At 50.3% G+C, this 23047-nt stretch overlaps 1 protein-coding gene across 3 annotated transcripts in view; it reads right to left on the bottom strand.

Annotated features, from left to right (window-relative positions):
- Positions 1-6018: 6018 nt before the first annotated feature.
- The window catches only part of POP1 (POP1 homolog, ribonuclease P/MRP subunit), a 29756-nt gene continuing 12727 nt past the window's right edge, over positions 6019-23047 (bottom strand). For 2 of the 3 annotated variants that reach the window (XM_079796711.1, XM_079796712.1), the window contains exons 10-16: positions 22673-22784; positions 21664-21783; positions 14855-14970; positions 12500-12691; positions 11218-11372; positions 9622-9960; positions 6019-8451 (exon numbers count right to left, since the gene is read on the bottom strand). In XM_079796711.1, coding sequence (XP_079652837.1) covers positions 7797-8451; positions 9622-9960; positions 11218-11372; positions 12500-12691; positions 14855-14970; positions 21664-21783; positions 22673-22784 — 1689 coding nt within the window. In that variant the 3' untranslated portion in view covers positions 6019-7796. Of the gene's footprint in view, positions 8452-9621; positions 9961-11217; positions 11373-12499; positions 12692-14854; positions 14971-21319; positions 21404-21663; positions 21784-22672; positions 22785-23047 lie in introns of all 3 variants that reach the window. The other variant, XM_079796713.1, reaches the window with a different exon arrangement.

Genomic DNA, 23047 nt, shown 5'->3' with positions numbered 1-23047 from the left:
CAAGATTAGAAGCGTTAGATGAGCGGGGGCTTGGAAGACCCAACGGGGCAGCTCGGGAGGAGAGGCAAGCGCCCCGAGTCGGCCCCCAGGGGGCAGGGGGGATGCTGTGCAGTGTGCCCGCTCCTGTCTGGGTGGAGGGACGTCTGTGTGTCTTATTGTTTTGGTTTGGGCTGATGTTTTAAACATGAGAGGGCCAAGTGGGAGACGTAATCGTGGCCGTTCCTAAACGCCCAGTGACGGCAAGATGGATGGTTCTGGGTGGTGCTCGCATGGTAAACAGCAGCGGCATATCAGGGCAGCACCGAGACCAGAGGGAGCAAATGGAATCCATCCGATGGGGACTCAGGCCGAGGAGGAGCCCTGCTCCGGGCCACAGGCCACGTCCTCTTCGCTCTTCACGTGGCACCAACGCAGCGAGCTGTTGACCTTGAACTGCTCCAGGACAAGGGCATGCCCGATTCGGGTTTGTCTCTGACCCTCCTGGCCTGCCACAGAGCAACCCACACGCCTCTCGTGGCCTGGGAGACGGAGGGCGGGAAGAGCAGCACCGCGTGCATCATGAGCTCAGACTCAAGTTCCTGCCTAGAACATTCAGCACCAGAAACCAGTTCTGTTTTATAAAAGAAGAAAAACCTTAGGCCCCACATTTACATATCGAACAGAGTGGCGCCCACATTTGTGAAAAGTCAGTGGTGAAACTACCAGAATTTTAGAAGTAAGAAAAAAACCCCAAAGATGCATATCCTGGTGGTGCTCAGACGCGATCCTATGAATGGCCTGGTTTGGAATCATGAAGGGAGCGTAACAGAAATTATAGGTTTCAGGGATGCAGACGCTCAGAGATGTGTTGTTTGCAAGCTCCCCAGACTCTTCCGCTGATAACAGGCTCAGAAACCACCGACAGCCCCCTGCTCCTGCAGCTGCCCTCGGACACGAATCCCCCGGGACCTTGTTCAAATGCATGACCCCCTCAGGAGGTCTGGGGTGCAGGCGGGACCCTGCTTTTCTCGTGCGGAGGCTGCTGGTCCAGGACCACACTGCGAGCAGCAAGAGGGCCCCACTTGCCCTAGCCAGTTTGGCTCAGTGGATAGAGCCTCGGCCTGTGAACTGAAGGGTCCCGGGTTCGATTCTGGTCAAGGGCACAAGCCCGGGTTGCAGGCTCGATCCCCAGTAGGGGGACGTGCAGGAGGCAGCCGATCCATGATTCTTTCTCATCATTGATGTTTCTACCTCTCCTTCCTCTCTGATATCAATAAAAATATTTTTTTAAAAAAGGAAAGACTGCCCACTTCACTGAGGAAGCAGGTGACGGAGCTGCAGGCGCGGAGAGGATGGGGTGGGGGTGAGCGGGAGGAAGCCGGGAGCCAGTTGGGCAGGAACGGTGGGAAAGCCAGCCCGGGACCCGCAGAACATTCCCACGGGGTTGTTTTCTGACCAGACAACAGTCTTGGGCCTTGTTTCCTTGTGACGGTGGCGGCACCCAATGGCCAATATTCTCAACTGCGCCAGGCAGCGCCCGCCAACGGGAGACAGAGGCCCTGGTCTGAGAGCTTTGCTGGTGCTGGGCCACAGCTGCTCCCCACTTCGGCAAGATCGCCTTTACAGTGTACATGCCAACTGCTGGCACTTACCCCAGAGGTCATCAAGCACCCCTGACACCTCCTCCCGCCCCCCCCCGCCCCCCCCCCCCCCCCCCCACACACACACACACACTCTCCTGTCCCCAGGGCTCTGTGCTAGACATCTTGCCTCCTGTCTCACATTCCCTCCACGCACTTTTGCTCGGCCCTAACCACAGCAACCTGCTGGGAACAGGGGTAGCCCAGGAGCACGTTACCTTAGCTCAGTGGTCGGCAAACCACAGCTCGCGAGCCACATGCGGCTCTTTGGCCCCCTGAGTGTGGCTCTTCCACAAAATACCACGGCCTGGGCAAGTCTATTTTGAAGAAGTGGCGTTAGAAGAAGTTTAAGTTTAAAAAAGTTGGCTCTCAAAAGAAATTCCAATCGTTGTCCTGTTATTTGGCTCTGTTGACTAATGAGTTTGCCGACCACTGCCTTAGCTGCACCTCGTTTCCAGCCTTGGGGCTTCCCAGCTCGCTCTGCCCTCCGTGGGATCCCCACAGGGCAGACTCGGCCACCCCAGCTCCTGTGCACACCCGGAGGCGCCAGGCAAGAAATGCTCCTGGGGCAACGCCCCCCCCCGCCCCCGGGGGAGTGCGCGCTGGTGCCTGTGGGTTTCCCTCTTCTGGGCCTCACGGGCGGTTTGGAGGTGCACTTGCCCCGGGGGACCAGGCGAATGGTGCACGCTGGCATTGGCTTTCATTGTCCCCAGGTCACTCTGCCCAGACCCCCTCTCCCGTTCCCTTAGATGGCTTCCTAAAATAAACCACCTTCATGTGGCCGTCCCAGGCACTGCTGCTGAGGAACGCCGCGCTCACCCCGTCCTCAAGCAGGAGCAGCTGCATCCTGCAGAGCAAGGAGCGGGAGGCTGGAGACCTGGAGACCGCAGAGGGCCCACAGCGCCCCAGAACGTTCCAGGCTCTCCCAGCCGTGCAGGGCGGTTCTGAGAACAAATTACGTCTTGTCCAAAAAGGAATTTAAGGTGCTCTGGGAGATTTCGGACAAGAGAAGACAAGCTGAGGAAGTGAGGCTTGTTTCGCGTGGAGAAGAGCAAAGCCAAGGCCTCGTGCCGGGCTTCCTAAGAATCCGAGGCTGCTTCTCGTGTTTGCTCGTCTGAGGAAGGAGGCGCCCAAGAGGCGGTGCGCCCATCGGGATGCTGCCCAGGGCGAGACGGCAACCCCGGGCGAAGGGCTGAGCTCCCTGTCATTGGGGGCATTCTGCTCATGATGGGCGGGCCAACTTATTGCGGATAGTGTGGGTGGGAATCCTTCATTATAGGAGTTTTAAACGCTGTTCCTTCCCTAGTCCCCTCTTTAAAAATCACAGAGCCTTTTCAAACGAGGGTTTGGGTAGAATGGGCATGCAGCAGGCAATTTTCATGGATTGTAACCTCGTAAACTCCCCCATGCCAACCACATAACACACCTGAATTGTATTTTAGTTCTGATCTTTTTCCAGAGCAGGCTGTTTTCTCGTGAGGTCTTGGCATCACCTAGTGGCTACTTTGTGTATTACACCATATGCCTGTGCTTAAAATCATATTGTAGTTTTTCATACAAACACCAACCAACTTGATTCCTGCACCCACAAACATATATTGAACACAAGTTACGGGGTAGGCACTGTGCTAGAACCTGAGGAACAACAGTGATCAAATAAGACACAGTCTCCCCTTCAGAAGCTCACAGCCTAACAGAATGGACAAACAAGTAACAACAAAAGAACTGTGATCTATGGTGATGTCATCAGGAAGTAAACCCCTGGGGATAGAAAAGAATGTAGGCAGGAGCCTCTCTGAGAAACATAAAGCTAAGCTGGAAAGGATGGGGTGGGAGAGGACAGGTGTGCAGGAAGGGGGCGGGGGGGGGGCAGGGCCAAGAACAGTCCAAGTCGTGGAGGCACCAAAGCCAGGCCAGCGTGTCCCAGCCGTGGGTGAGGCTGAGAGGATCGCAGTGGGATGGAAGAGGTCCTCATTAGCAAACATTTCCTTTAGTGCCCTAACCGGTTTGGCTCAGTGGATAGAGCTTCAGCCTGCGGACTGAGGGGTCCCAGGTTTGATTCCGGTCAAGGGCATGTACCTTGGTTGGGGGCACATCCCCAGTAGGAGGTGTGCAGGAGGCAGCTGATCGATGTTTCTACCTCTCTATCCCTCTCCCTTCCTCTCTGTAAAAAATCAAAATATATTTTTGAAAAATTAAAAAAACAACACATTTCCTTTAGTGAAAGCACATGGGTGGGTTCTCCCAGAACAGGACCTGGTTACATTTTAATTTTTTTAATATATTTTATTGATTTTTTACAGAGAGGAAGAGAGAGGGATAGAGAGTTAGAAACATCGATGAGAGAGAAACATCGATCAGCTGCCTCTTGCACACCCCCTACTGGGGATGTGCCCGCAACCAAGGTACATGCCCTTGACCGGAATCAAACCCGGGACCCTTGAGTCCGCAGGCCGACGCTCTATCCACTGAGCCAAACCGGTTTTGGCTACATTTTAATTTTTAACAAGACAGAGAAGGGAAACGCCAGTACATGAACTTGGCTGTTTTTCCAGACCAGCAGGACGCTATCCATCAGTGACAGCGACGCGCCCACTCAAGCAGCCTACATCTGCTCCCGCCCTGCGGGGCTCCCTGACTGATCCGTTTCTGTGTCCTTGGCTCATGACACTGGACCCTCATATTGAACACCTAGAGCCGAGGTTCTCAACTCGGGCTGCAAGTCACCTGGGAGCTCTCAGGAGTCCGTGTCCGGGCCACACCCCTGACCAGTTAAATCAGCATCCTCGGCAGGGAGGGGGGCACCTGGGCTCCAGGCTGGGAAAGGGCCCAGGTGACCAGCCAAGGTTAGCAACAGCTGATCTGGAAGGACACAGCCCCGGAGGACACAGACAGGCCTCACTTTATACTCCCCAGCGGTCGGGGTCCTGCCAGTACTGAGCCAGGCCGTTGGCGTGTGCAACGCCAGGCCTCTTCCCAGGTGCAAGTCCCTGCTCTGACCAGCGGCCCCCGCCGTGTGCTCTCATGCAGTTCCCACCTGGCTGCGTCACAACAGACCCGTGAGCCGGGCCTAACAGCACGAGAGTTGCAAGGTTTCCCTGGCCTCGTTCCTCAGTCACGCTTTCCCGAAGTGCAGGGGCCTCTTCAAGCCGCCGTCCCCAGCCCAGGTGCGGGCCCCAGCCCAGGCCACACATCAGAACAGCCTGGGAGCATCTCATACTGATGTGTGGCCCGGCCCGAGACTGGGGTGATCCTCATGTGCAGCCAGGAACGGAAGCCCCTGCTGTGAAAGGGAAGACCACCTGTGGGCCTCCGGGTTCGGGGTGACCGGGATCGGGAGTGCGTAGCTAGGACCGCTGCTCCGAGTGACCTCAGTTGCTGGTCTTGGCCACCTTCTACCACCTGCTGGGCAGCCCAGAGCTGGACCGGCTTCTGGGCTCCCCGGGCCTCCGACCGGCTGGCCACGGGACACCCGTTAAGGCTCTACGGAGGCCATCCAGCCACCACTGGCCACCTCACCTCCCACAGGCCGGGGAGAAGGCACTCACCTGGGCGTGCAGCAGGCAAGACAGCAACGCTCCGTGGAGCGCCAGACGCGCCTGCTGACTTCCTGTTTCCGCTAAAAGGAGCATGAACATTAGGGTTCCTCCCGCCAATCAGGCTCCGGGAGGAACTGGCAACAGGCACTCTCGCTGCACGTGTACACGTAGGTGTTTATATGAGCAATTGCTGATGCTGTTTTTCTTAAAAGGAAAGTACGAACCACACATCTCCAGGCCTAGAAGGGTGTGTACCAGAGAGGCACAGCGGTTACCAGGCTCGGGCTGCAAGCCACCTGGGAGCTCTCAGGAACCCGTGTCCGGGCCACACCCCGGAGCAGTTAGGTCAGCAGCCTTGGCAGGTGACTAAGTTGTTCGTGTGGGGAAGGTGGTGGGAACTCAGGGTGGAGCGGGTCTCCGGGAGCTCAGCTCACTAGCCTGCTCCTTAGGACACTTCCTGACGTCATGAACTTGGCCATTGCGCCCTCGACAAGAGGGCGGGCCGTGCTGTACGTATTTGGTAGCTCAGCAGGCATCTAGCGGGATCAAAAGAAACATCCCATGAAACGAGTGGTCTCTGGACAGCAGCTATGCAGAAAGGTAGGAAGAAAAAAAGCAAGTAAGCGGGCCGGGTGTCTAGGAAAGACATTTCCTTCCTGCAGGGACCTGCGGAGCCTCGAGGAGACTAATGGTCAGTGAATCGGCAACAGGAGGACACGGCACATAGCTCCCCCCCCCCCTTTATTTGGCCGTGAGCCCTTTTTTCCAGGAATATGCCTTGGGAAGTGCTAGTCTGCCTTTCAGCGCTGTGGCCTGTGACGAGGGCGGGCAGACTGGCCGGCACAGGCGCCAGGCACGGACCACACGTGGCTGAGAGCCTAGAAGGCAAATGGGGGACGCGCCAATAAGTACTCACAACCGAACCTCAGGTGACGTTTTAATTTATTGTTTACAGACACCACCGAGTTAGAGTCTTTTCTCCAGTCCCATTGGGGTTGGACACGAATCCTTTTAGAGGCCTGGTGAGAGGGAAAACCCAGGCGTTTCACGGGCTACTACAGTCCTTCTGGGTCCCTCCCCGGCTCATCACTCCCTCGGGAGCTGTGCCAGAGGCTACAGCAAGAACCCGGTTACAGGAAATAACACCCAACTGCACAATTTTAATGTTAATGACCATCCCCCTCAAGCTCTACTAGGAATTCACCGCAGGGCAGGAAGGGACTGGGGTGTGAAACACACACGGCAACCCAACCGGAAGTTCGCGAGCAACTCATTTCTCACAAGTGAAAACAAGCGGTGCCGCCCCCACTCTCCCTATGGGACAGGACGAGGCCTCCTCGATGCCCTGCTCGGTGTCAGGCAGGCCGGGCAGCCGCACGCCTGTGTACCAGCAGCGGGTCGCTGTGGTCGCCGCCCCCTGGAGGTGAGCGTCGTTTACAAAGCCCGTTCCTGAGGACACGGGTCCTACACCGTGCTCCCAGCAAAAGGAGTTTGGGATCAAAAAGATTTAGAAAACACGATGGCCTATTACCCGCTTCCTGGAGACTCACCATGTACATGATCACATGGGAGGTTCTAGCAGTCCTTTAAAAAGCAATGCTTAACTGTGTTTACCCCAGTTTCCCCAATCAATCTGACCTTGGAACCTCTCTCTTCTTTTGAGGGGAGGAGGGGGTTGGACACATTTCATAGAACGGATTTCTGAAATGCTCTTATCTATGGCTCTGCAGAAGCAAAAAGCCCAGAAAAATTAAGTAGCCTGGAGGGATCACGTGCTGGTCAGCAATGCAGAGGCCGGGCGATGAAATCAGATGGCCCCTGCACTCCACCCCGACGCTGTCGCCACAACCCGGGCCACCTGCAAAGGGGCAGCAATACATCCTCCACAGCGCCCTCCTTTGGGGAGCCAAGTGGGAGGCACGCTGATCACAGCACAGACGCGAACACGGCCAGACGGGGCGCCGCATCTCATGGCAGAGGCCAGATGCCGATAGCCGTTGCCCCTCCTGTAACAATCAAATCATCAAACCACCACCCTGCCTACCACGCGACCACAAGGTTTTTAAACAGACCTGACAGCCCTTGGTTTCCCATAAAAAGGGGGCGGGGAAACATAGAGCTTCCAATTGTTTCCAGCAAGAATGACACAGGCTGAAACCGGTTTGGCTCAGTGGATAGAGCGTCGGCCTGCGGACTGAAAGGTCCCAGGTTCGATTCCGGTCAAGGGCATGTACCTTGGTTGCGGGCACATCCCCGGTGGGGGGGGGGTGTGTGCAGGAGGCAGCTGGTCGATGTTTCTCTCTCATCGATGTTTCTAGCTCTCTATCCCTCTCCCTTTCTCTCTGTGAAAAATCAATAAAATATATTTAAAAAAAAAAAAAAAAGAACGACACCAAGAAACCGTAACAGAAATATGTGCCCAGTATCCCAAGGCCTTCCAGAGGGGACAGAGAAGGATGGGGATCGGTGAGGTTACAGGAATGACGTAAACATCTCATCCATCTCATCCACGTGCACGATGCACCTTTTTTTTTTTTTTTTTTAATTCTTGTTTCCAAGGAGTTTCACATGACATTTCTAAACAGAAGACGCTCAACCCAAACTTTCCAACTGCGGGACCTGGCAGACGGGACCGCCTTCACACCTCCACCGCGACCCTGGCGAGCCGGTACTGCGGGGAGGCGGGCGGCCGCAGCAGCACCAGGCCCCGCTCGGCGGCGGCTTGGCCGGACAGCATGGCCAGCAGGCCCGTCAGACTGACGAAGCCCAGGGCTTCCCCACCGCCGACAGCCATGGAGAAGTCTCCCTGGGTGACGAAGCCCAGGAGGACTCGGGAGCAGTGAGCGGTCACGTCGGGGAGCGGGCCTGGCCACAAGCCCAGGGTCGGAGCCGGGGGCCCGGCTGCAGGGTCCCCCTCTGCCAGGCCCTCCGGCGCAGCAGGCCCGAGGTGCCTCCTCTTCTCTCGGTCCTTCCTCTCCCTCTGGTTCCGGATCTGGCTCTTGAACGGGTCGCTGTGCTTGGGTTCCTGGGGCCCGCAGTACAGCCGATCCCGACGGAGCTGCCGGAGGTCCTCCTCGGCTGGGACACAGATCATGGCGTGCGGCTCGGGGCTGCCCTTCCCGGGCAGGGACAGGCTGACCCACACCAGGGCCCTGGGGAAGCGGGCCAGGAGGGACCGGCGGGCCTCTGGGGTCAGTTCTTGCTGCCCCCTGCCGGGAGCCTGCCGGGCCGCCCGACTGTCCCCAGAACTGGGCCGGCACCAGGCTGACAGCTGCTTCAGCGATGCTCTACTCCTACACGTTTGAGGGTATTTGTTCAAGGAGAAAATGTGCAATTAGAAGATTAGGCCTAGCGAGAGTTAATTTAATTTTTACACTCTGTGGGAAAGGATCAAAACTCCATTAATGGTTTTAAGAAATTAAAAATAAACATTAATGCATTTTTATATTCATATTTTACGTTTTATGTGTCTACTATTCGGAGACAGAAAGACTAAAGGTTTAAGAAGTTGAAGGCAGAGAAAAATAAGACAGTGGGGTAGAATCTAAGGCTGTAATCACGGTGAGAGGATTAAGGAGGAACTGATACTTTGATTAAAAAGAAATTCTAAGGGCCCTAGCCGGTTTGGCTGTGGATAGAGCGTCGGCCTGCGGAGTGAAGGGCCCCAGGTTCGATTCCGGTCAAGGGCACATGCCCAGGTTGTGGGCTCGATCCCCAGTAGGGGGCGTGCAGGAGGCAGCTGATCAATGATTCTCTCTCATCGTTGATGTTTCTATCTCTCTCTTCCTCTCTGAAATCAATTAAAAACATTATTTCCATGTAATTCCCTTAGAGTTTCTTTTCTTTTTTTTAATGTTTTTAATTGATTTCAGAGAGGAAGAGAGAGAGAGAAAAGAAAAGAAACTCTAAGGGAATTACATGGAAAAAAAGTATAAGGCAAGAGTGATGAGTGCTTCTTATAAAAATCAGAGAAATAAATAAATAAATAAATGTCCGAATAAAGGGTGACTGATAAGCAAAATGTAATGCCTGCAGCAGGACTGAGTAGAACACATTTTATCCTTTGATATGACAATAGTACTATGAATCGGTACCTAATCGGCCACAAATTCAGATCATTCAGAAGGAATGACAAGAAATCAGTGATTTAAAGCAAACAGTGCTCGCTCCGAGTTTGCAGGGGTCACCTCACATTCGTGAAAGTCCTGCTTTGTGGGCAGACTAACTGAAACATGTCGGTAGAAAAACTCTCTTGGTTTGGGTCTACGGATGATAATTTTTTAAATCAGTTTGTAAGTTAGCATGTGATGTGATGTAGCCGTTTCCATGGGGTCTCTCTGAGTCCAAAACTTCACTTGGGCCTTGCATCAAGGAACAATGGTTACGTTTACACCTGCAGCCTGGTTGGTATTAAAAGAGATGACCCAGAACCCAGAACGTATCGGGAAGTCGTGTGCACTCACCTGAGAACGCAGAAGAGTTGGCCACGGGCATCCTGGTCCGGTACCCGCTCCGTCCCGGCCTGGGCTGGACACTCCGTGTCCATCGCTCCCTCGGGCTCACGGGAGTCGTGCAGGGCCGTGCCCCCTCCACCGGACCCCTGAGGAGCTTGTCCAGGCGTGGGAGCACAGGGCGCCTGGTCTCTTGAGTCGCTCTCCCCACCACTCAGGGAGGAAGCTCCGGACAGTTCCTCTTGGGCCTGGACTCTCGATTCCCAGTCTCGCGTTAACTGCTCCCAGGGCAGGCAGAACGGCGCCAGAGTGCCCAGCTTAACGTAGTTGGGCCTTTTTGCAGGAGGGCGTCTAATGAAAACCAAAGAGGAGAGCCAATTCTGAATAATTTAGGGTGGGGTGATTAAAATAAGTATGGCCACTGTACTATATCTCTATTTAAGGAAACAAACATAGAAAAGAAAGTTTTCTAAGAAATATAATCTATCTATATATAAAAGCCTAAGAGACCATTACGACCGAATGACCAGTCGCTATGACGCGCACTGACCACCAGGGGGCAGAAGCTCAACGCAAGAGCTGCCCCCTGGTGGTCAGTGCGCTCACACAGCCAACCTCCCATGGCCCCTTCCCCTGGCCAGCCAACCTCCCGCAGTTCCTCCTCCCTGCCGGCCTCCCAGCTGGCCAACCTCCCAGGGTCCCTCCCCCTGCCCAGCCAACCTCCCGGGGTCTCTCCCCCCAGCTGGCCCCCCAATAGGCCTCAATTGCCGGCCAGGCCAAGGGACCCCACCTGTGCATGAATTCGTGCACCAGGCCTCTAGTATAAAGAATAATAACCAACTGTACTAGCCATGCTTTTCTGTCTCCTCTGGTTTTTATTTTAATAGATAATGCGTCCACCAAGTAGCCCCCGTGGCCACTGCACAACCCCAGGGAGTGCCATTCCCAGAGACCGCAAGGGCGCGTCCCGGAGCCGTGTGACAACGCCCGTGCGCGTGGACAGGCTCTCAGTTCTCAGGGCACGGGTGTGGCGGTGAGGTTTTTCTCTCACTCCTGACCCCGTGACCAGCTGCCCTCCAGAGACAGCATCAAAACCAGTTTCTCACACACCCTTCCAGAGATGCGTCATGTGCACAGAAGCAGATCCGTCCGTATTTCCTTCATTTTTACCCATGTTTACTCAGCAGTGGCACACCACGTAGTCTTTTTCTGCTCCAGTGTATAAAGCATTTTTCTCTGTTTTTGTGGTTTCACTGAAATTTCAGGTGTATTATCTCTATCATCAGTTATAAAAAACTCCATTTCCGTTTTGAGGGGGACAGGGATGGGAGCGGGAACTCATGTCCACAGTGTAGGTGTCCACCCTCATCAACGTAAGCAAATGCCCACAGAAAGGGTTCATGATCTGGATGGGCCTACACACGCCAGACATAGACCGTCTCCTGACTTACTTATGTCGCGGTAACGCTGACCTCAAGGAAAAGCCTACGAAAACTCCACATCATATAGTAAGAGTTACCGAAGCCACTGCCAACGTTATTGGCCAGTGTGAGCAGGCACTTCTCTTCCTCCGAAGACACTCCCAGCCTCGAGAAGGCAGCTTCTCACCTTTTGTACTTTTCAAGAAGATCCTTGGCTTGTTCTTCGGCAAAGAGAACCCCCGCAGAGCAGTCTGGGAAATCCCCTGGGGTGAAGGGCGACCTTTTATACTGGGAATGCACCCCCGTCTCCTTTAAGCCTCCCACTCTTGCACCTCGATAGATCTGAAAGAAAAGTCAAACACACCCTGTCAGCGTCCAGCTCAAAGGGAAAGTGCGTAATGTTTGCATGGCGTGAATGGGAAACAACCTAAATGACCATCTAAAAAGCAGGGATAAGTAAAGTGTGGGAAAACCCTAGAGTGAGCTGCCGTACACGAGTAAAAATTAATGAAATGGAGCTTCACCATCAATGTGGAAAAATCTCAAGGCTGAGTAAGTATAGCAGGTTGCAAAAGCATATATGTACAGTGAGGTACGTAAAGGTTAAAAACACGCTGAATCTAGTTATTTTTGGGGGGGATACAAGCATGCTTTAAGGAGCCATAAAAACACGCATGGTAGTGACAAGCACCAAAACCAGGGCAGCGATTCGCTGAGGAGGGAGGGCTGGAACTGGAGAGGGACACAGGTTGCTGCCAAGGAACCCGTGATGGTTTCTTTCTTAAGCGGGGAGGCAGGTGCAGGGAACACAGGGCTCATTATATCCGCATCTGTACTTTCTTCGTGTGCTTGCAATATTTTGTAATTTAAACATCAGAATTGTTTTAAAATATCCCCACTCCCGCCCGGCCGGTGTGGCTCAGTGGTTGAGTGTCAACCTATGAACCGGGAGGTCACGGTTCAATTCCCGGTCAGGGCACATGCCTGGGTTGTGGGCTCGATCCCCAGTGTGGGGCGTGCAGGAGGCAGCTCCTCAATGATTCTCTCTCATCATTGATGTTTCTATCTCTCTCTCCCCCTCTCCCTTCCTCTCTGAAATCAATAATATATACACATACATGTTAAAATAAATAATTAACAATGGTAAGATATGTACACATATAATACCTTAATTAAAAAATAAATAAATAAATAAAAATAAAATAAAATAAATAATTAAAAATTTAAAAAATCGGGCCACTCTTAAAACCTCAAATATTCACAATAGGTCAGCACAACTCTTATTAATAAAACCCTGGCTCCAGGGACCTTAGGAAGTACCTTGTATCAGGAATTTAGCTCAGGGGGCAGAAAAACAGCACACCATTTCTAAGGTGTGGGTAAAGGCTGGAACATTGCCTGCCCTGGGTATTGACTAGGAATGTATTTTAAATGTCGAAACTCTTGGTCGGAATAAGAAAGTCACTTACAAGTGGAATCCAGAAAGCCATGCCCCAGCCCTTGGGAAGCAGCACATCCCAGCCGCTTCCCCAGCCGCGTCGGCCGTCGCCGGTCACCCTTCCCGGCTGGTGGACCAAAAGCAGAGGGATCATGGATTCGTGGGGACCTAGAACCAGCTGTGACCCGGGCACCAGCAGTTCACTTCTCCTCCGGTTTAAATCCTACAGTGGAAGAAAGTCATTCAAGACAAACAACGCTAGTCTTCTGGGAGATGCTACTGGGTCTCCCTAGAAGTAGCTTTAGAAAGTTACATGCTCTTTTAAAACGCAAGAGAAAAAAAAAAAAAACATACACGTGAGCTATTTTAAGTACAAAGGAGTCCCTCCTACGACGATTTTCCTTAATATACGTGTTTTGGTAGAAATGGCAAATTATCTTAAACATGGGCAAGAATATACCAGAGGATTCAAAGTTATAAAATACACATGCATTCCACTAATTTCTTATCTCAGGGTTAATCTTATATTTTGATCCTCTGTCCCTACATTTACTTTGGCTAAGATTTGTCATGAAGTATAAAAAAAGGCATAATTAACAACTTCTCCAGGAGGGGCAAGTGGGAAAGTACTCTGGCTCTTGAGAAAATTTCTCACCCAGTCTTAAGAATTCAAAATAGAAGGTGCCCCGCCCCCCCCCAAAAAAAAAGTAAAACAGAAGGTGCTATGAATTACTTGTCAAGTGGACTGCAGGGAGTGGCTAACATTCCTTCAGACTTTTCTGGCCAGCTGTTCAAAGAGATGAACGGGTAGGGAGAGGCCTACCACTCACTCAGCTGAGAAACTATCGGAGGGCGGCCCCCACGCTGCATCTCACGGATGCCTTCACGCCAGGGCCAGATCCCGAGTCTCCTTCGTCCCTTTTCCCTCTCTCCTTCTTGAGTTTCCACTACCATCTACATGTTGGTAATTCCAAAAACCTCTCTCTTTCACCCCGACTTTTGCTCCCGGAATCGAAACCTCTCTCCTGCACATCTGCTCCGGGAAGTCCCGAGGCCCCTCAAACTCAATTATCCAAGATTAAACCCGTCCTTCCCACTGCATTCGCTCCCCGCCATCTGATGCCACAATGCTCCCAGTTCGTTCCCTCACCCGTTCAAACATTTACTGTTCATTCATTTACTCTTTCATCCAAATATGCCCTGAGCACCTGCTATGTGTTGAACGCTTTTCCAGGACTCGGAATATAGCTGGGACAGGTCAGACCCGGCTCTGGCTCTCTTTTAGCTGAGCTCCTAACCCCAAACCAGACCGTCTCCTCGTTTCTCACCACCCACCTTCCAATCAACCACTGAGTCTTGCCAATTTTACCCTCCAGATAAATAAATATACATTTGTGGCCCTGCACTCCAGCACACGGCCACAATTCAGGCCCCCGTCGTGCCCTACATTATGGACTATTTCCAGGGTCTCTTTTAAGGCCATCCAATCATAAATCCTCTCTCCGGCTCAACCCTCCACTGTGCTACTGGAGAGAAATGTCATGTCATGGCCCAGCTTAAAACTTTCCACGGTGCCCTAGATCTTCAGTCCAGATCCCTAAAATGCCCCAAGGTCTTTTATGCTCCTGTCCTTATTACCTCTTCAGTTTCATCTCTTGCCCCACCTTTGAGTCCAAGCTACTGATCTACTTGAAGATTCCTGAACACACGGTCCCGTTTCTGGCCTGGGCCCCTGCTCATTCTCACCTCCAGCAATCCTTTCTCCACTGCAGCCACAGCCCCTAGCCCCAGAAGGTCTGGTTAATTCTAACAGCCCACCTGAGAGTCAGCTCAAACACCAGCCCCTCCATCCAGGACGCTTCCCCTGATTTCTATAGTCTGGGCTTAGTCTCCCTTCTTTGGGCTTCCTTTGTAGCCTGTACTTCTTTGAGCATGCCTAACAGTCATCTACCCCATCATCTGATACAATACCTGTAGGAGCACAATCACTGTGTGATTAAAGACCGGAGAACAAATGAACGAAGACAGAGAGCACTTAATAGAGGAGGGGAAAAAAATAATAAAAGGAAGACATATATTTAAATCCTAAGACTATCATTTCAAGAAAAAGTCTTTGTGTTAACTTTTTCTAGGGGTTCTTCTTCAAGAACAGAAAATACACACACACACACACACACACACACACACACACACAAAAAAAAAAAAACTAACAAAAAAAACAACCCAAAGTATGTATCATAAGTAAGGGACTAGTAAATTGTCTGAAAATAAAAGGACGTCTATGGGACTCTATAAAGTACAAAGTAACCTTTATGTTCTCTCGAGTGATGAACTTCATTCAACCTGTCTTCGTGACTTTACCAATAACCCTTACACCATTAGTTACCTGATCCGACATTTTATTCTCTGTGACACTCTTACAGATAGCTGGGTTCCAAATAAAGCTATGCGCACACTCCACGGGCACACCCTCCAGACGCAGCTGTCTAACTTCCTCATTATCTAAGAGGGAAAAGAAACAGCCTTCAAACCACATCCTTTAAGTCAATGAGGTCAAAGTCTCAACGTGGTCCACTGTTACAAGAAAATATCTGATAGGCACTTACTTCTCTAGAAGAATATGCTTGACTAGGAATTATTCTTACAGGTGGTTTCATAATCTGTGAAGTAGCAAAGGCTCCTAAACTTATTTTTTGAACATTTATTTTTAGTGGAGAAGATATAAATATCACATACAATTGCCTTTAAATAACCGCCTAACTCCACAGTTAGGATGATCGAAGTCTAGGAACCACTGCAGAGGCAAACGATAATACGCAATGACAACACAAGCCATGTTCCTTTTTTTATATATATACATTTTTATTGCTTTCAGAGAGGAAGGGAGAGGGAGAGATAGAAACATCAATGATGAGGGAATCACTGATCGGCTGCCTCCTGCACGCCCCCCCCCCCCCCCCCACTGGGGATCGAGCCCGCAAGCCGGGCATGTGCCCTGACCAGGAATGGAACCGTGACCTACTGGTTCATAGGTCGATGCTCAACCACTGAGCCATGCCGGCTGGGCCACAAGCCATGTTCTGACTGCTGTCTTCCGGGTTCTTTGTTACTCCTGGCCCAATGGTGCTGAGACAACAGATACGGTTTCTTCAGCCCTATTATTTCAAGTCTCTGATAGCCCCTTCCTATTGAACATATGTTTTCCTTCCTTTAAAATGAGCATATTTTCTGTGGAACATATCATTTCATTCCTTTAAAGAAGCCACACCATGCCAAACATGATGAAGCCAAGTGGGAAAAGAGGAGGAACTTTTCCAGTTAGGAACGTACACATGGATAGTAGAGACTTCCTACAGAGTCATGTAATCACTCGGGGGCTATAAAATCTTCCAAATCTACTTTTGTTGGACTGAAAAATTAAAAGAAAAAGTCAGACAATCCATGAGTTTAAGATTATGGTCCTAAAATGCCAACATAGAAAGGTCACTCCAAGGCACATACCTGCATGGGTCTGACGGCTGGAAAAAAAATAAGTTGGAAGTGACTGGGCCATAATGTGAGAAATTTCAAGGGAGAATAAGGTATATTTCTAACTTTAGGTTTTGTGTTTGTTTTTAAATCCTCACCTGAGGATATTTTTTTCATTGCTTTTTTTATTATTATTGATTTCAGAGAGGAAGGAAGAGGGAGAGAGAGATAGAAAGATCAATGATGAGAGAGCATCACTGATAGGTTGCCTCCTATACACCCCCCACTGGGGCTGGAGCCCGCAACCCAGGCATGACCAGAATCAAACCTGGGACCCTTCAGTCTACAGGTTGACGCTTTATCCACTGAGCAAAACCAGCTAGGGCTCCATTGCTTTTTAAAGAGAGTGGAAGCGGTGTGGGGTGGGGGAGAGACAGAGAGATGTAGGAGAGACACATCAATTGACTACCTCCCCCACAAGCCCTGACTGGGACTGGGGATCGAACCCACAACCCAGGTACATGCCCTTGAAAGGAAATCGAACAGTTGAGCCCCACTGGCCAGGGCTAACTTTAGTTCTGAGTTGTCTTTCTACACTTGATCTTAGCCAAAAGGCCGAGAAGCGATGAGTTGTCTTTCTAGATGATGCATTACATCCTATCTAATAAAAGAGTAATATGCAAATTAACCATACCTCCACTACACCCACAAGCTACGCCCACCAGCCAATCAGGAGTATGCAAATTAACCCAACCAAGATGGCTGCGGCCACGGAGCGAGCAGGAGGCTTGGGTTTCCCTGGCAATGGAGGAAGCCAAGCTTCCTGCACACCCTGGCCGGCCCAGGCCTCTGCTCAAGGCTACAAAGTTTCAATTATAGAAGATAAATAAATCCCAACAAAAATGGCTGAGGCCACGGAGCAAACAGGAGGCTTGGGTTTCCCTGGCGATGGAGGAAGCCAAACTTCCTGGCCGGACCTGGCCTCCGCTCAAGGCTACAAAGTTTCAATTATAGAAGATAAATAAATCCCAGATCCCAGGGCCTCCGCTTGGGTTGCCAGGGGCCGTGGCCAGCCTGCAAACCACCACAGGCCCCTTGCCCAGGCTGCCCCATGCCCCAAGAAAACCCCCACCCTGATCCAGGACACCCTTCAGGGCAAACCAGCTGGCCCTCACCTGTGCACCAGGCCTCTACCCTATCTAATAAAAGAGTAATATGCAAATTGACCATCACTCCAACACACAAGATGGCTGCCCCCATGTGGTCAAAGGTGGCCACCACAAGATGGCCAGCAGGGGAGGGCAGTTGGGAGGGATCAGGCCTGCAGGGGAGGACAGTTGTGGGCGATCAGGCCAGCAGGGAAGGGCAGTTGGGAGGGACCAGGCCTGCAAGGGAGGGCAGTTGGGGGTGATCAAGCCTGCAGGGGAGGGCAGTTAGGGGTGACCAGGCCGGCAGAGGAGGGAAGTTGGGGGCGACCAGGCCTGCAGGGAAGGGCAGTTGGGGGGGGACCCAGGCCTGCAGGGGAGAGCAGTTGAAGGGGGGACCAGGCCTGCAGGGGAGGGCAGTTAGGGGTGACCAGGCTGGCAGGAGAGCAGTTAGGCATCAATCAGGCTGGCAGGGGAGTGGTTAGGGGGTGATCAGGCTGGCAGGCAAAAGCGGTTAGGGGCAATCAGGAAGGCAGGCAGGCGAGCAGTTGGGAGCCAGCAGTCCTGGGTTGTGAGAGGGGTCCCAGATTGGAGAGGGTGCAGGCTGGGCTGAGGGACACACAACCCCCGTGTACGAATTTCCTGTACCGGGCCTCTAGTGTGTTAATAACATTAGTATAATACAACCTCCTTAAAAAGCTGACTTCTTGCCCTGGCCAGTGTGCTGTTTTTAGAGCGTCGGTCCACATACCGAAGGGTCCGGGGTTCAATTCCCAGTCAAGGGCACGTACCTGGGTTGCAATTTCAATCCCCCACCCCTGTTGGTGCTTGCACAGGAGGCTACCAATTGATGTGTCTCTCTCACAGCAATGCTTCTCTCTCTGTCTCTATCCCCCTCCACTGTATTGTGTTCACCACCTCAACTCTAGTCTCCATTCACCACCATTTATACCCCCTACTAGTATACCTTCCTCCGCCTCCTCCTACCCCTCTCCCCATCCCATCCCCCGGCAATCACCACACTGTTGTCCATGTTCCTGAGTTTTTTCTTTTTCTTTCTTTTATGCTCAATCCCTCCACTATCACCCCTGCCCCCGTCCTAAAAACTGTCAGACTGCTCTCTATGACTTTGTCTCCATTTTGCTTGTTAGTTCATTTTTTTTTCATTAAATTCCACATGTGAGTGAAATCATATGGTACTTGTCTTTTTCTGGCTGGCTTACTTCACTTAGTATAATAATCTCTAAATCCATCCATGCTGTCACAAAGGGTAAGATTGCTTTCCTTTTTTACAGCTGAGGAGCATTCTGTTGTGTAAACGTAACACAGCTTTCTTATCCACTCACAGTTTTCTTATCCACTCAGCTACTGGACACCTGGGCTGCTTCCAGTCTTGCCTACTGTAAATAACGCTGCAGTGAACATAGGGGTGCATATATTCTTTCACATTAGTGTTTCAGGTTTCTTCAGATACTTTCCCAGAAGTGGATTTGCTGGGTCAGAAGGCAGTTCCATTTTTACTTTTTGCAGTAACTCCACACTGCTTTCCACAGTGGCTGCACCAATCTGCATTCCCACCAACAGTGCACAAAGCTTTCCTTTTCTCCACATCCTCGCCAACACTCGTTTGTTGATTTACTGATGAGAGCCATTCTGATAGAGGTGAGGTGAGGTCTCCCCGTTTTGTCTGCCTCTGTGTGTTCATATTAGATAGATCTACTGTGACTCCCAGTCTTTGGGAGGAGGGGGGGCCTTATGTAGCAGGTGTCCTCTGGGGTCCAGTGGTGCAGTTTCCTTGATCACCTGAGTGGGGTACTCCAGAAACATCCCTTGAGTGGGTTATGTGGGCCTCCTGTTGTAATTGAATCTTGACTGCTACTGGGCCGTTCATGCATAGGATTGACCCTCAGGCTGCCTGACTGAGTCTCAACCCTGACCACAAGAAGCAGGGCTTGGTGCCTGCCGACATTTCCCTTTGGACGTGCTGCTTGTAATCCTGCTCTCATGTTGTCTGAGGCTGGTCACTGCGTGCATTGGTTCTGGGCTTCTTGGGAGGGACTCTCTGCTGCAGGCCAAAATCAAACGCTACCTGTGACTTACCCTGAGCAACCTGTTTGGAACTATAAGTGATCCACAACTTGTGGCTGCCAGTGTTAGGCCTGGGTGTGCGTGGGAAGGACCAAGCTGTGCACCAGTGCAGGCTTTTACCATCACCGGGCCCGGGTCAGGTTAGCATAAGTCCCACGAAATCCCAAGACCCACCTCTACCTGCTGGCTGCCGGTGAGATTCAGGCACTGAAAGGGCCTCTGGCTATACTCCTCAGCAGAGTACAAGCTCCACAGAGTGGGGCGAGAGGGAGCCCAGAGGGTGTGGCTGTTGCTTTCCCCAGGCTGATTCCACAAAGTGGGGAGCACTCCACAGAGGGAAGAAAGCATCTGCAGTGTGGGAGATGGACTCAGCATAGGGACCCCGGCGGCTCTCCTTTCAGCTCCCTCCCCAGAGCCACAAACTCCAGTCTTTCCTCACACACCTCTAGTCCACTCCACCCTCCCTCCCCTGGAGCACAGGGTGAGTGGCTACAAACAAAATTTTGTGCATTGGCCCTTTAAGAGGGTGCCTGCGTCTCTACTAGAGGGTGCACAAAAACCCCATTACTTTTTCACAGGCAGATGTTACGTGGGCACCTCTTCCGGGCCCTGTTGCTGTGGGCTGGGGAGCCCGGCAGGGGGGTTAGACCCCATGCTTCTCAGGGAGAACCCCCCACAGCTGAGATATCCCTCTGGAACCTTTACCACTGCCCGTGGGAGTGGGGTGAGCCCTTTTTCTCTGCCCTTCCTACCAGTCTCGCTGTGGCTTCTTCTGTAAATCCTTGGTTATAAGACTTCTTTTCAGCTAGTCTTCAGTTGGTTATTGGATGATTCTTCTATATTTAGCTGTAATTCCAGTTTGGCCCTGGGAGAAGGTGAGTGTAGCTTCCACCTACTCAGCTGCCATCTTGGATCTCTCAAAAGTTTACTTCTTTATCTAGCTCACATGCCAATCAATATTCTTCAAAGAAATTACTTAAAGCAGGTTTTAATGAAAGTCCACAATGACTAACAAAATGATAAGCTTTTATAATAGAAATTAAATGTTTGGGAAACTTTAATTTTCTTTGAACTGATTCATCCTATATAATAATCCTATATAATAAAAGCCTAATATGCTAAGTGATCAGTCGACCAGTCGGCCGTTCAATCAATCAAAGCGTAATGTGCTAATGATATGCTAAGGCTGCTCAACCGCTTGCTATGACGTGCACTGACCACCAGAGGACAGACAGTTGACCGGTCGACCAGTCACTATGACGTGCAATGACCACCAGGGGGCAGACACTCCAACCGGTAGGTTAGCTTGCTGCTGGGGTCCAGCCAATCACTGAGGAAGACAGGCCAGACATGCCCTGGAGCCCTCTTGTGGTCCCTCCCCATCCCCAATCGTGCACCGGTGGGGTCCCTCGGCCTGGCCTGTGCCCTCTCGCAATCCGGGGCCTCTCAGGGGATGTCGGAGAGCTGGTTTCAGCCCAATCCTGCAAGCCAGGCTGAGGGACCCCCTCTAGTATTAATATAAAAGCCTTAGAAAGCATTTTAATATAAAACTGCCTTATTTTTAAAAAGAATTTGAAGAAGCAAGAGAAATTGAGTAGAATTAAATTACAGTTTTAAGGCTATTATGGGAGTCACCATTTAATGGTATAGCTGACGCTGCAGTTTTCATGGCTGCACCAGAGCATATTGCTACTGAAAAAGAAAAGAAAGAGGCAACACCTCATTGATTAAAGTCTGAGACTCCATAATTAACTAACTTACTGATATAGCTATCTTCAAATTCATCTCATTCAATCCACCTTTCATGTGACCTTCTGATAGAATCATTTACTAAGCCCTTAATAAGCTATCTAACTATGCATGGAGGTTAAAAAAAAATTGTAGTCATTATAACAAACACCTATATTTTTCTCTCCAAAAATTCACAAGATAATTTTAATGATTCTTCCAAATAACCATACTTAAATGACAGCAAATACAGTAAGACATTATCACAACCGCTGCATGTCCCAGATCAGACTAAAATTTTAGCCAATCCTACACTCCCTCCTATGCCACTCCAGCCAAACAACTCCCTCAGGCCACTCTACTGAGTCTAAACCAACACACCTTACCTTCAGCACCTGGGATGGCCTTGCCAGGATTCGAACCTGGATCATCTGTTTGGTCAGACAGAGGCTTCCAATGAGCACAAGACCAGCTGCAGGTGCACATCCCTTCCTCATATGAAAATTCTGAAATGCCAGGCATTTCAGAGAACCATTTGACAGAAAGACAGGTTTTACTAGATACTAGCAATGACATGAACATAAGGATCAGGCTATATGTTACACAGCTAAAAGAGACCCCCACACACATCTCCTGTGATCATGATCACCTTGAAAATAGACAGGTAATTTCCTAGAGGTGAAGTTACTGCACAGGTGTCACTAACAGAACTGGAACTAGACAGCTCAAAATAGTAAGAAAACCAGGAATGTTCCAAGAACTTTACCTTGGCATTTTTCTGGATCGGGCAAAACTTGGGACCTCTTTTGAGGCAAATTTATTCGAGGATCCCCAACTGTCAGTCCCAGAATAGTACCTGCTGGAATTTCTGCTGGTGATGTTATTCCTTTAACAATAAACAAATAATAAAATACAAGTTTAAAAAGAGGCATTCACAGTGTATACATATTTGCTTATATTTTTCAAATTTTTCTAATAAAACTGTCATCTTGGGCTATTTTATTTGAAAACATGTATTTCCACGCTTGCCGGTAAAGCTAAATGTTAGAGCATCAGCCCTACCACCGAAGGGTTCCCGGTTTGATTTCGGGTCAAGGGCACGTACCTGGGTTGCAGGTGTGATCACTAGCCCTGTTTGGGCACATGCAGGAGGCAACCAGTCCATGTGTCTCTCTCACATCGATGTTTCTCTCTCTCTCTCTCTCTCTCTCTCTCTCTCTCTCTCTCTCTCTCTCTCTCCCCCCCACACACACTCCCTTCTACTCTTTCTCTAAAAATCAATGGAAAAAAATATCTTCAGGTGAAGATGAACAACAACAGAAAAAAAACACATGTTTTTCCTTTTTTTCCCATTGATACTTTTATAGAATAAATTAACATTCATAAAGAGAAACTTTCTCTTTATGAAAAACATTCATCTAACATTATAGATATTTTACAACATAAACTTTTATGTTCCTTTCATTGATGACTATAGTAGCTTTACACACAAAAGCACTCATGTCTATGTAAGAATCAATTTCAGTTTAGTACCTGGTATATGCACTTACTATAACATCAGAATACCAGCTATTTAGAATACTAGCATCTAATTTGTTTGTTGTTTCCTAAGCAAACTCAAATAGTGTTTATACTGTTCACTCTCTGACTTGCTTTCTTGCTATATTACAACAAAGAATTAAAGTTAAAAAGCACCACTACACGAAGGCAGCCTTCTCACCCACTTCCCACAGCGCCCTCCTTTCCCAGTACAACCCAGCATCCCCTGTGCATACCTCCCAACAAGTCAAAAATGGCCTCTTGTCTGTGGTGAAGGGAAACCCTATCAGGATTCTTACAGGTTTCAATCCACCAATGGTGAGGAGTGTTCTCTGTGTCCTCTCCCTCCTGAAAAAGAACAACTCCTGTTTACCAGAAAATAATGAATCAGACATAATAACCTTGTTATGGGTGGGATACTGACCCCCCTCCACTTTTTTCTGTATGTGGGAATGAACGTTTTAAGGGAAGAACCAGTGAAACTGTCACTATTTTTCACACAGTAATTAACACCGGGCTAACTATTCTTCCAATTAGAAGCTATTTTTTTAAAATATATTTTTATTGATTTCAGAGAGGAAGGGAGAGATAGAAACATCAATGATGAGAAT

The sequence above is a fragment of the Cnephaeus nilssonii genome, assembly GCF_951640355.1.
Source record: "Cnephaeus nilssonii genome assembly, chromosome: 18".
NCBI lineage: Eukaryota > Metazoa > Chordata > Mammalia > Chiroptera > Vespertilionidae > Cnephaeus > Cnephaeus nilssonii.
Note: the sequence above shows the minus strand (reverse complement) of the source record. Positions and strands in the feature narration are given on the sequence as shown.